General features: G+C 43.9%; 1 protein-coding gene across 1 annotated transcript in view; it reads left to right on the top strand.

Annotated features, from left to right (window-relative positions):
* Positions 1-12,917, top strand: part of tnikb (TRAF2 and NCK interacting kinase b) — a 38,040-nt gene extending 25,123 nt beyond the window's left edge. The window contains 2 exon segments of the mRNA XM_070435653.1: positions 9,721-9,860; positions 9,983-12,917. Of these exon segments, the coding sequence (XP_070291754.1) occupies positions 9,721-9,860; positions 9,983-10,066 (224 nt within the window). The 3' untranslated portion in view covers positions 10,067-12,917.
* Positions 12,918-13,036: the final 119 nt, after the last annotated feature.

Here is a 13,036-nt window from a genome sequence, read left to right as displayed (position 1 = left end):
TCTCAAGCGCAAAACCCACCGGATAGTGAGTAGCCAGCTAATCTTTTATATGCTAACAAGTAGAAACAGTTAACCTCATTTATATACACCCTCCTGTTGTCACGAACGTCGTAGTGAGGAGACCAATGCGCAGCGGATGTTGATACATTGAACTTTTTTAATAAAACGAATGAACCACTAAACAAACTAACAAAAACAACCAAAAATGAACGTGAAGCTATAAAATAACAGAGTGCTGACAGGCAACAACACATAGACAACTACCACAAAACCTAAATGGAAAATGGCACCTAAATAAGGTCCCCCAATCAGAGACAAACGATAAACAGCTGCCTCTGATTTGGGAACCAATTCAGGCCACCATAAACCTAGATTCCCTAGATATACAAAATCCCATAGATAAACAAACAAAACCTAGACAAAAACAAACCACCTTATACCCACCTCTCAACTGACACTGCATCAAACATAATTACAGAAAATATAGAAACTAGGTCAGGGTCGTGAGTACCCCCCCAAAGGTGCGGACTCCGGCCGCAAAACCTGAACCTATAGGGGAGGGTATTGTTTGGGCATTTTCTCTACTGTGGCGGCTTCATGGTGAGGGACGTACAGTAGACCCCGCTCCACCTCTGGCTTGGCCCACTTAGGTGGCGCCTCTGAGCGGACCCTCGCCGCGACCCCGGACTGGGGCCCTCGTAGCGGGCCCCAGACAGGAGGGCGACTCTGGCGGCTCCGGACAGGAGGGCGATCTGGCGGCTCCGGACAGGAGGCCGTCGCTGGAGCTCCGGGCTGGAGGCCGTCGCTGGAGGCTCTGCCATTGGCATCGCTGGAGGCTTCTTGCCATGGATCATCGCTGGAGGCTCTCGTTCCATGGATCATCGCTGAGGCTTCGTGCCATGGTCATCGCTGAGGGCTTCGTGCCATGGATCACCGCTTGGAGGCTTCGTGCCATGGATCACCGCTGGAGGCTTCTGCCATGGATCACCGCTGGAGGCTTCTTGCCATGGTCACCGCTAGAGGCTTCTTGCCATTGATCATCACTGGAGTGAGAGACACACAGGAGGCCTGGCTCTGGGAGCAGGCACAGGACTCACCAGGCTGTGAGCTGTTTTTCCAGCAATTGTTTACAGACCGATTATTTCACGTATAATTCACTGTATCACAATTCCAGTGGTCAGAAGTTTACATACACTAAGTTGACTGTGCCTTTTTAACAGCTTGGAAAATTCCAGAATGATGTCATAGCTTTAGAAGCTTCTGATAGGCTAGTTGACATTATTTGAGTCAATTGGACGTGTACCTGTGGATGTATTTCAAGGCCTACCTTCAAACTCAGTGCCTCTTTGCTTGACATCATGGAAAAATCTAAAGAAATCAGCCAAGATCTCAGAAAAAAAACTGTAGACCTCCACAAGTCTGTTCATCCTTGGGAGCAATTTCCAAATGCCTGAAGGGACCACGTTCATCTGTACAAACAATAGTACGCAAGTATAAACACCATGGACCGCGCAGCCATCATACCGCTCAGGAAGGAGACGCGTTCTGTCTCCTAGAGAAAGAATGTACTTTGGTGCGAAAATGGCAAATCAATCCCAGAACAACAGCAAGACCTTGTGAAGATGCTGGAGGAAACAGTACAAAAGTATCTATATACACAGCTAATAAATTAGTCCTATATCAACATAACCTGAAAGGCCGCTCAGCAAGGAAGAAGCCACTGCTCCAAAACACCATTAAAAAGCCAGACTACGGTTTGCAACTGAACATGGGGACAAAGATCGTACTTTTTGGAGAAATGTCCTCTGGTCTGATGAAACAAAAATAGAACTGTTTGGCCAATAATGACCATCGTTATGTTTGGAGAAAAAAAGGGGAGGGCTTGCAAGCCGAAGAACACCATCCCAACCGTGAAGCACAGGGGGGGTGGCAGCATCATGTTGTGGGGGTGCTTTGTGCAGGAGGGACTGGTGCACTTCACAAAATAGATGGCATCATGAGGGAGGAAAATTATGTGGATATATCTAAAGTCTAGGATATCTTCTATCTACCCGTCTCTCTAGGTCTAGGATATCTCTATCTGCCCGTCTCTCTAGGTCTAGGTATCTAGTCTGTCTTATCTACCCCGTCTCTCTAGGTCTAGGATATCTCTATCTACCCGTCTCTCTAGGTCTAGGATATATCTCTATCTTGCCCGTCTCTCTAGGTCTAGGATATTCTATTCTTACCCGTCTCTCTAGTCTTTAGTATACTCTATCTACCCGTCTCTCTAGGTCTAGGATATCTCTATCTGCCCGTCTCTCTAGGTCTAGGATATCTCTATCTACCCGTCTCTCTAAGTCTAGGATATCTCTATCTGCCCGTCTCTCTAGGTCTAGGATATCTCTATCTACCTGTCTCTCTAGGTCTAGGATATACAGTGCATTCGGAAAGTAGTCAGACAGCCTTATTCTAAAATGGATAAAATTAATTTTATTTGCCATCAATCTATACACACTATCTCATAATGACAAAGCGAAAATGGGTAATTTTTTGGTTGCAATTTTATTTGAAATAAATAAGTATTCAGACCTTTTGCTATGAGATTCGAAATTGAGCTCAGGTATATTCTGTTTCCATTGATCATCCTTGAGATGTTTCTACAACTTGATTGGAGTCCACCAGTGGTAAATTCAATTGATTGGACATGATTTGGAAAGGCACACACCTGTCTATACAAGATCCCACAGTTGACAGTGCGTATCAGAGTAAAAACCAAGCCATGAGGTCAAAATAATTGTCCGTAGGCCTCAGATAGGATTGTGTCGAGGCACAGATCTGGGGAAGGGTACCAAAAAATGTCTGCAGCATTGAAGGTCCCCAAGAACACAGTGGCCTCCATCATTCTTAAATAGAAGAAGTTTGGAACCACCTAGACTCTTCCTAGAGCTGGCTGCCCGGCCAAACTGAGCAAGCAGGGGAGAAGGGCCTTGGTCAAGGAAGTGACCAAGAACCTGATAGTCACAACGACAGAGCTTCAGAGTTCCTCTGTGGAGAAAGAGAACCTTCCAGAAGAACAACCATCTCTGCAGCACTCCACCAATCAGGCCTTAATGGTGGCCAGCCGGAAGCCACACCTCAGTAAAAGGCACATGACAGCCCACTTGGAGTTTTCCAAAAGGCACCTAAAGGACTCTGACCATCAGAAACAAGATTCTCTGGTCTGATGAAACCAAGTCTGAATGCAAGCTTCACGTCTGGAGGAAACCTAGCACCATCCCTAAGGTGAAGCATGGTGATAGCAGCAACATGCTGTGGGGATGTTTTTCAGAGGCATGGACTGGGAGACTAGTCAGGATCGAGGGAAAGATGAACAGAGCAAAAACCTGCTCCAGAGCACCCAGGACCTCAAACTGGGGCCAAGGTTCACCTTCCAACAGGACAACAACCCTAAGCCCACAGCCAAGACAATGCAGGAGTGGCTTCAGGACAAATCTCTGAATTTCCTTGAGTGGCCCAACCAGAACCAGGACTTGAACCCGATCAAACATCTCTGGAGAGACCTGAAAATAGCTGTGCAGCGACGCTCCCCATCCAACCTGACAGAGCTTGAGAGGATCTGCAGAGAAGAATGGGAGAAATTCCCAAAATATAAATTACTGAGTAAAAAGGTCTGAATACTTTTGTAAATGTAATCGTTTTTTTTTATTTTTAATACATTTGCAAAAAAATCGAATAACCTGTTTTTGCTTTGTCATTATGGGGTATTGTGTGTAGATTGAGGGAGGGAAAAAAAACAATTTAATCATTTTTAGAATAAGACTGTAACATAACTAAGTGGAAAAAGTCAAGGGGTCTGAATACTTTACGAATGCACTGTCTACCTCTCTCGCTAGAGCTAGGATGTACAGTACCAGTCAAGAGTTTGGACACCAACTCATTCAAGGGTTTTTCTTTATTTTTACTACTTTCTACATTGTAGAATAATAGTGAAGACTCACAACTATGAAATAACACATATGGAATCATGTAGTAACCCAAAAAGTGTTAAACAAATCAAAATGTATTTTATATTTGAGATTCTTCAAATAGCCACCCTTTGCCTTGATGACAGCTTTGGACACTCTTAGCATTGTCTAACCAGCTTCATGAGGAATGTTTTTCCAACAGTCTTGAAGGAGTTCCCACATATGCTGAGCACTTTTTGGCTGCTTTTCCTTCACTCTGCGGTCCAACTCATTCCAAACCATCTCAATTGGGTTGAGGTCAGGTGATTGGGGAGGCCGGGTCATCTGATGCGGCACCATCACTCTCCTTCTTGGTCAAATAGCCCTTACACAGCCTGGAGGTGTGTTTGGGTCATTGTCCTGCTGAAAAACAAATGATAGTCCCACTAAGCGCAAACCAGATGGGATGGCGTATCGCTGCAGAATACTGTGGTAGCCATGCTGGTTAAGTTTGCCTTAAATAAATCACTGACAGTGCCACCAGCAAAGCAATATCACACCACCACCTCCATGCTTCACAGTGGGAACCAAACATGCAGAGATCATCCATTCACCTACTCTGCGTCTCATAAAGACACGGCGGTTGGAACCAAAAATCTAAAATTTGGACTCATCAGAGCAAAGGACAGATTTCCACCGGTCTAATGTCCATTGCTCGTGTTTCTTGGCCCAAGCAAGTCTCTTTTTATTGGTGTCCTTTAGTAGTGATTTCTTTGCAGCAATTCGACCATGAAGGCCTGATTCACGCAGTCTCCTCTGAACAGTTGATGCTGAGATGTCTGTTACTTGAACTCTGTGAATCATTTATTTGGGCTGCAATCTGAGGTGCAGTTAACTCTAATGAACTTATCCTCTGCAGCAGAGGTAACTCTGGATCTTCCTTTCCTGTGGTGGTCCTCATGAGAGCCAGTTTCATCATAGCGCTTGGTGGTTTTTGCGACTGCACTTGAAGAAACTTTCAAAGTTCTTTACATTTTCCAGATTGACTGACCTTCATGTCTTAAAGTAATGATGGACTGTCGTTTCTCTTTGTTTATTTGAGATGGTCTTGCCATAATTCAGACTTGGTCTTTTACCAAATAGGGCTATCTTCTGTATACCAACCCTACCTTGTCACAACACAACTGATTGGCTCAAACGCAGGAAAGAAATTCCACAAATTAACTTTTAACAAGGCACACCTGTTAATTGAAATGCATTCCAGATGACTACATCATGAAGCTGGTTGAGAGAATGCCAAGCGTGTGCAAAGCTGTCATCAAGGTAAAGGGTGGCTACTTTGAAGAATCTCATAAAATATATTTTGATTTGTTTAACACTTTTTTGGTTACTACATTTAGTTTAGTTTATTAATTCGACGATTTAAAAAAAAACAAGCACACATAAAACTTAAAAGCCATACATGCACATGAATAAAATAATCGAGGATAACACACAATAAAGTCTGGGACTTATTTCCATTGTGGTCCTCTTGAGACAAGATGGCTATACAAGATCGAACACAGTACGGCAGTGAAATAATAAAACAAAAACATAAAAGAAGAACTTCTATCTCATCATTCCAGTTACATCATAGGGGTTTTTCATATGGGCACAGAGGACATCAAACATATTTTTACTTTATTTTTAAAGCTGACATATGATACCATATGGGTTATTTTATAGTGTTGATGCCTTCACTATTATTCTACAATGTAGAAAATAGTAAAAAATAAAGAAAAACCCTTGAATGAGTAGGTGTATCCAAACTTTTGGCTGGTACTGTATCTATCTACCTCTCTGTAGGTCTAGGATATAGCTACCCGTCTCTGTAGGTCTAAGAGACACTATATATACAAAAGTGTGTGGACACACCTTCAAATTAATGGATTCGGCTATTTCAGCCACACCCGGTTGCTGACAGGTGTATAAAGTCGAGCACACAGCCATGCAATCTCCATAGACAAACCTTGGCAGTAGAATGGCCTTACTGAAGAGCTCAGTGACTTTCATCGTAGCACAGACATTGGATGCCACCTTTCCAAGAAGTCAGTTCATCAAATGTCTGCCCTGCTAGAGGTGCCCCGGTCATCTGTAACTGCTGTTATTGTGAAGTGGAAACGTCTATGCGCAACAATGGCTCAGCCCCAAACGTGACTGGCGAGTGCTGAAATAAAAATTGTCTGTCCTCGGTTGCAGCACTCACTACCGAGTTCCAAACAGCTCCTGGAAGCAACGTCAGCACAAGAACTGTTAGTCGAGAGCTTCATGAAATGGGTTTCCATGGCCGAGCATCCACACACAAGCCTAAGATCACCATGCGCAATGCCAAGCGTCGGCTGGAGTGGTGTAAAGCTCGCCGCCATTTGACTCTGGAGCAGTGGAAACATGTTTTCAGGAGTGATAAATCACGCTTCACTACCTTGCAGTCCGACAGACAAATCTGGGTTTGGCGGATGCCAGGAGACGCTACCTGCCCCAATGCATAGTGCCAACTTTAAAGTTTGGTGGAGGAAGAATAATGGTCTGGGGCTGTTTTTCATGGTTCTGGCTAGGCAGTGAAGGGAAATCTTAACACTACAGCATACAATGACATTCTAGACAATTCTGTGCTTCCAACTTTGTGGCAACAGTTTGGGGAAGGCCCTTTCCTGTTTCAGCATGACAATGCCCCGTGCACAAAGCGAGGTCCATATAGAAATGATTTGTTGAGATCGGTGTAGAAAAACTTGTCTGGCGTGCACAGAGCCCTGACCTCAACGCCATCGAACACCTTTGGGATGAATTGGAACGCCGACTGCGAGCCAGGCCTAATCGCCCAACATCAGTGCCGACCTCACTGATGCTCTTGTAGCTGAATGGAAGCAATGTTCCAACATCTAGTGGAAAGTCTTCCCAGAAGAGTGGAGGCTGTTATAGCAGCAAAGGGGGGACCAACTCCATATTAATGCCCATGATTTTGGAATGAGATGTTCAATGAGAAGGTGTCCACATACAGTAAATGACCAAAAGTATGTCTACATGTCTCTATAGGTCTAGGATATACAGTGGCAAGAAAAAGTATGTGAACCCTTGGAATTACCTGGATTTCTGCATACATTGGTCATAAAATTAGATCTGATCTAAGTCACAACAATAGACAAACAGTGTGCTTAAACTAATAATACACAAATTATTGTATTTGTCCTGTCTATATTGATTACAACATTTAAACATTCACAGTGTAGGTTGGAAAAAGTATGGCTTCTCCAAAAGCTAATTGGAGTCAGGAATCAGCTAACCTGCAGTTCAATCAATGAGATGATATTGGTTAGGAGCTGCCTTGCTCTATAAAAAACACACAATTTGAGTTTGCTATTCACAAGAAGCATTGCCTGATGTGAACCATGCCTCGAACAAAAGAGATCTCAGAAGACCTAAGATTAAGAATTGTTGACTTGCATAAAGCTGGAAAGGGTTACAAAAGTATCTCTAAATGCCTTGATGTTTATCAGTCCAAATTGTCTATAAATGGAGAACGTTCACCACTGTTGCTACTCTCCCTAGGAGTGCCAGTCCTGCAAAGATGACTGCAAGAGCACAGCGCAGAACTCTCAATGAGGTTAAGAAGAATCCTAGTGTGTCAGCTAAAGACTTACAGAAATCTCTGGAACATGCTAACATCTCTGTTGACGAGTCTATGATTCGTAAAACACTAAACAAGAATGGTGTTCATGGGAAGACACCACGGAAGAAGCAATTGCTGTCCAACAAAAAACATTTCTGCACATCTGAAGTTTGCAAAAGTGCACCTGGATGTTGGCAAAATATTCTGTGGACAGATAACACTACAGTTGAGTTGTTTGGAAGGAACACACAACACTATGTGGGGAGAAAAAAATCCACAGCACACCAACATCAAAACCTCATCCCAACTGTAAAGTATGGTGATGGAAGCATCATGGTTTGGAGCTGCCACAGGGCCTGGACAGCTTGCTATCATCGACGGAAAAATGAATTCCCAAGTTTATCAAGACATTTTGCAGGAGAATGTTAGGCTATCTGTCCGCCAATTGAAGCTCAACAGAAGTTGGGTGATGCAACAGGACAACGACCCAAAATATAGAAGTAAATCAACAACAGAATGGCTTCAACAGAAGAAAATACGCTTTCTGGAGTGGCCCAGTCAGAGTCCTGACCTCAACCCGATTGAGATGCTGTGGCATGACCTCAAAAGAGCAGTTCACACCAGACATCCCAAGAATATTGCTGAACTGAAACAGTTTTGTAAAGATGAATGGTCCAAAATTCCTCCTGATCGTTGTGCAGGTCTGATCCACAACTACAGAAAATGTTTGGTTGAGGTTATTGCTGCCAAAGGAGGGTCAACCAGTTATTAAATTCAAGGGTTCACATACTTTTTCCACCCTGCACTGTGAATGTTTACATGGTGTGTTCAATAAAGGCATGAAAACGTATAATTGTTTGTGTGTTATTAGTTTAAGCAGACTGTGTTTGTCTATTGTTGTGACCTAGATGATCAGATCAAATGTTAAGACCAATTTATGCAGAAATCCAGGTGTTTTCAAAGGGTTCACATACTTTTTCTTGCCACTGTATATACCTCTCTCTTTAGGATGGTGACACTTTCTGTTTGTCTTTATGTACATACATCAAATACTTTCAAGTACTTGAGCTGGGCTTGATTAAGTTACCTCTGTGCCATGGAATAGTACCAAAAGTGTACGGTCCAAGCTAAATCAAGCGCCCTCAAGTATTTGGCCCAGGTCTATTAACGACGCCCATCACATCTACCGTAATTACAAAGCTCAGGGCTAGGTTTAGTTAGTGATGGGGAAACCAGTATCCTATTGCTTTAATCCCAGTAGATCTCAAATGGATCTTGATAGATCCCTGTGTCTTTAGATCAGCTCTGCCCTTCTCTGCTTCTCTTTTGTCTCTCCACTCTAAAACCAAGCTTCAGTTTGTCTTGTCTGTCTGACTGTTTTCATTTGGCTCATTCTGTCTCTGTCTGAAACACTGTGGGTTTGTGTTGTGTTTTGAGACTGTACTCAGTCCTAGGAGCTTCTACCCCTGAGTTGATATCGCCTTCCTTTAAAAGGCCTCTCAACCCCGGCACCAACACACAAATACTATATAAACATATACAGCCCCAAGCCACCATGACCAATACAAACCAGTACATACTAACACACACACATACACAGAGACAGGCCCACACCGACACACACACACTCACTCCAGTCCGTTGGCCAGCCCACTTCCTGAGTACACAGGAGCTGGATGACAGAACTGGGAGGTAAAATCACCCAACTATCCTTATGCTGCTACTGCTGTAACCATCCTCATAGTCATCATGCACAATCCCTGCTACAGTATTACCACCCAGGGGCAGGGTTACCATCCTGTAGAACCACCATACAAGAGTCATCACAGTCAGTAGACTCTCAGATGGCCGTTTCTCCTAGTAGCTCTCTGCGGTTCACTTTGACTATCCCCCCCATAACTCTGGGGATCTCTCCTACTAGCGTTGCCCCCTGGGTCCATATGAAACTGCCCCCTCCCCACCCCCTCTCAGGCTGGATAGCTCAGGTGTTTGAGTTTTTATCTGCCGTTCAGATTTAGAAACAGAAACTGCTGCAATGATTTCCTCCCAGAGGCGTGGCCTAGGGGTGTGATCTATGATTGGGTGACTGGTTTGAGTGAGTGCTCTCCTGTCCAATCCCCTGTCTGTGTGTCCCTGTTCTTCCCCCAGCCTACATCCACTCCAACCAGATCATGGGCTGGGGAGAGAAGGCCATTGAGATCCGCTCCGTGGAGACGGGACACCTCGACGGAGTTTTCATGCACAAGCGAGCTCAGCGACTGAAGTTCCTGTCGGAGAGGAACGACAAGGTGTGTGTAAGCACAAACACATGTATACAAGCTAAGAGCACACACACACAAGCTGCAAGAAATCCTAAAAATATAAGCCAACACACATGCTAACCCTCGTTATGCTGTGTGCTTGTCTGCAGGTGTTTTTCGCCTCTGTGCGTTCCGGCGGCAGCAGCCAAGTCTTCTTCATGACCCTGAACCGGAGCTCTATGATGAACTGGTAACCCTGGCAAACCCTCCTTACTTCTTCCCTCCATACTGTACATACCTAACCAGAGGTCAGGGTGGAGGAATTAAGAGAGAGAACTGAGACAGACGAGTGAACACAGAGCGGCTGGCGGCTCAGCAGAGACGGGAGGAGAGAAACAGTCTCCCATCCAGGCAGACATCTGCAGTAGCAACCTACAACCACAAGAGGAACCAGAGAGAAACAGCAACTCTCCAGATCACGCTCAGACAACACTCTTTCTCTCTGTTGTCTTAGTTTCTCTCGGGCTCCGTCCGAGATGGCCCTCTATTTCCTACATAGTGCAATACTTTTGGTCAGAGTAGGCATTTTGGACGTAGCCGTAGTGTTTATCCCAGGTGTTTTTGTTTTTGGGAGGTAGTGACAGGATGTGCTAGTGTAGTCTCCCTAATGAGGTCAGGGGTCAGCGACCAAGGGTATTGTCATGACCCCTGACCTTTGTGTATATATGGTGGGGGTGAGTGTAGATTCCTGACTGCTGGAGCAGTTTTAAAAAATATCAATATTGTCACCAATGGTCACTCTTGGCATAGATGCCATTCTTGTTCTAGTTCACTTGTGCTACCCACTTTCTCTGCGAATGTTCTATTTGACAGTCAATCTATTTGCCGTATTTCTATCGTTACACATTTGTAAATGCCACATTCTATGATCTGAAACAGACCTGCTTTCCTATCGGACACTCTTCCACTGAGACAGAACAACAGAGGACAGACAAAAGGAAGACAGTGGATGATGAGAGACCGAAAGCAGTCTGAGTTTGTTTAGTTGATCTTCCTCCTGAATTTCAGCCTGTTTTGGTGGGAGTTTTGGCCTTCCATGGTGACATCACTATTTTTGTAAATTAGTTAGACCAATAAGAAAGAGTTCCAATCCTTTCTGCCAATAGCAGCTAATTTTGTTTCCCCCTTTACCACTCAAACCACTCCCAGACAGTACTAGCAAAATTATTGCTTAAGAAATGTTTCTTTTTTTACCATTTTAATAGAAAACAATCACAGTAAGGTACTTAATTGTTACCCAGAAATGATTTGATATGTAGATAAAAATGGCTGCATTGGACAGACGTATGGGTTGGTTAATGGTCAAACTTCTTCCTACATGCCACCTCTTTTCTCCAGCTCTTCCCCTGTCTCCTTTGGTTCACCTGGTTCTGTACATGGTGCGTAGTGACACATCTGTCTCTGTTGGTTCACCTGCTTCTGTACATGTGCATAGTGACACCTATACTACTTGTCATCATCAATCCTGACTTCTAAACTAAGGCAATACACAGTTCTAACTGGAGAGATGCGTGGTTGGGACGATTCATTTTCCAAAATGAGACCCACCATGTTAGCGTCAGTCAGGACCTTACACAGGTCGTTTAAATGTACTCAAACTAGCTTTAGACGGCCAGGTAGAATGACCACACTATGAATCTCCACCATTAAGTTGAATCACATGTAGTCTTCTAGGATACAGTGTCTGACTCTGTAACATAAGATCTGCCAAGGTAGTTGGTGAAAGTGGAGGAGGGTGTCTGTGTGTACTGAACCAATGATGATGATTGACTACTGATGTGGCGTTGTATGTAACACAGGGTAATAGGCATGAGCCTACTCCATCCACTAATCGCTTACCTCTTCAGTCGTCATAGATCTGAAAGGACTGGATAAATATGTGTGACCGACCGGTGTATGAACCTGGGTCGGCAGACCTCTTGCTTTTTCCTATCTAGTCCTGTCAGGAGTATTGGTTAGAGAGAAGGGGGTTGATTCCAAGAAACCGTAGGAGAAATATGATTAAGCATTTCATTATATCTGGCTGATCATTTAGAAAAAGACAGCCATCATGTTCATACTATAAGGCTTTCTACAGAATAGAGAAGATGGTTTAAGGGATTTCTAAAATGTTTTTATCGTGGTATAATTTGTATTTAAAATTTTTGTAAGTATCAGAGTATGTGTGTGCATATGAGACTTGTCTTCCCTGCTAACAGTACAGGATTAAACTCTGCCACTGTTAAGACCGTCTGTTCGTTGAGTGACTGAGTGTGTGCCTTCATCTCATCTGAATCACTGGGACAATAACCCCGCCCCCAGACTGGTACTCCACTCCACTATGTGATGTTGAAACGTAACTGTCCTTCCTTGTACAGACATGATTACAGAGACGTCCTCTACTGCTTTACTTTACTGTCTGGATGTCTTCTGAAATCTAAAATGCACAGCAGCACCATCACACACTGTTGGCCAAGTAATTCCCTCCCTGCCAACTTTGTCTCCCATCTTGAGCTCCCTAACACACACATTATTCTATCAGAGGTGCCGGTACTCAAGCTGTAGCAAATGAGAAGAGCCTGATCTCTGTACCAGTACCGGTCAGCACCAGCCCACTTCAACCACTGGTCTGAGAGCAGTTCTCCAGTGTTCTGTTCTGGTTGTCTGCATGTAAAAGTGTGGGGAGAGCAGATCAGGACTGACTGCAGTAGGCCTTCTCATAGCTTCTTTAGACTTTTTTTGGCCTCAGCTCACATCACAAATATTTGTTTTTCAATTAGTGAGAACATTGATAAGGGAACACAATGTTAGGATGGTATCTGTACACTGGATCCTAGCGTCCTTACAGTTTAGCAATAAAGAGAACTAACTACTGACTTAATGTTCTGACACCGAGGCACAGAGGGAGGTAGTGTGTATGGCTGATGAACATGGATACATGTGATTACTGATGGTGATTAATGTGGTTCTGGATGCTTTTTGTTTGACTTTTCAATGTAACCTACTGACACACACACTTCATGTTTCCAAATGACAACATGCATTAAAGATGTGCTGTGTGAATGACTAATTTCTCTTAATTAAATTATTGGGTTGTGAGCCTATATTCCCTTTCATCCAGTGTGCTATCTTCGGCAAACATAGGCTCCTTTAGTTCAATATTGGGCTAACATCCTAACGTTACT

Source organism: Salvelinus sp. IW2-2015, linkage group LG27, assembly GCF_002910315.2.
Source record: "Salvelinus sp. IW2-2015 linkage group LG27, ASM291031v2, whole genome shotgun sequence".
NCBI lineage: Eukaryota > Metazoa > Chordata > Actinopteri > Salmoniformes > Salmonidae > Salvelinus > Salvelinus sp. IW2-2015.
This window is presented reverse-complemented; position numbering and strand designations above follow the sequence as displayed.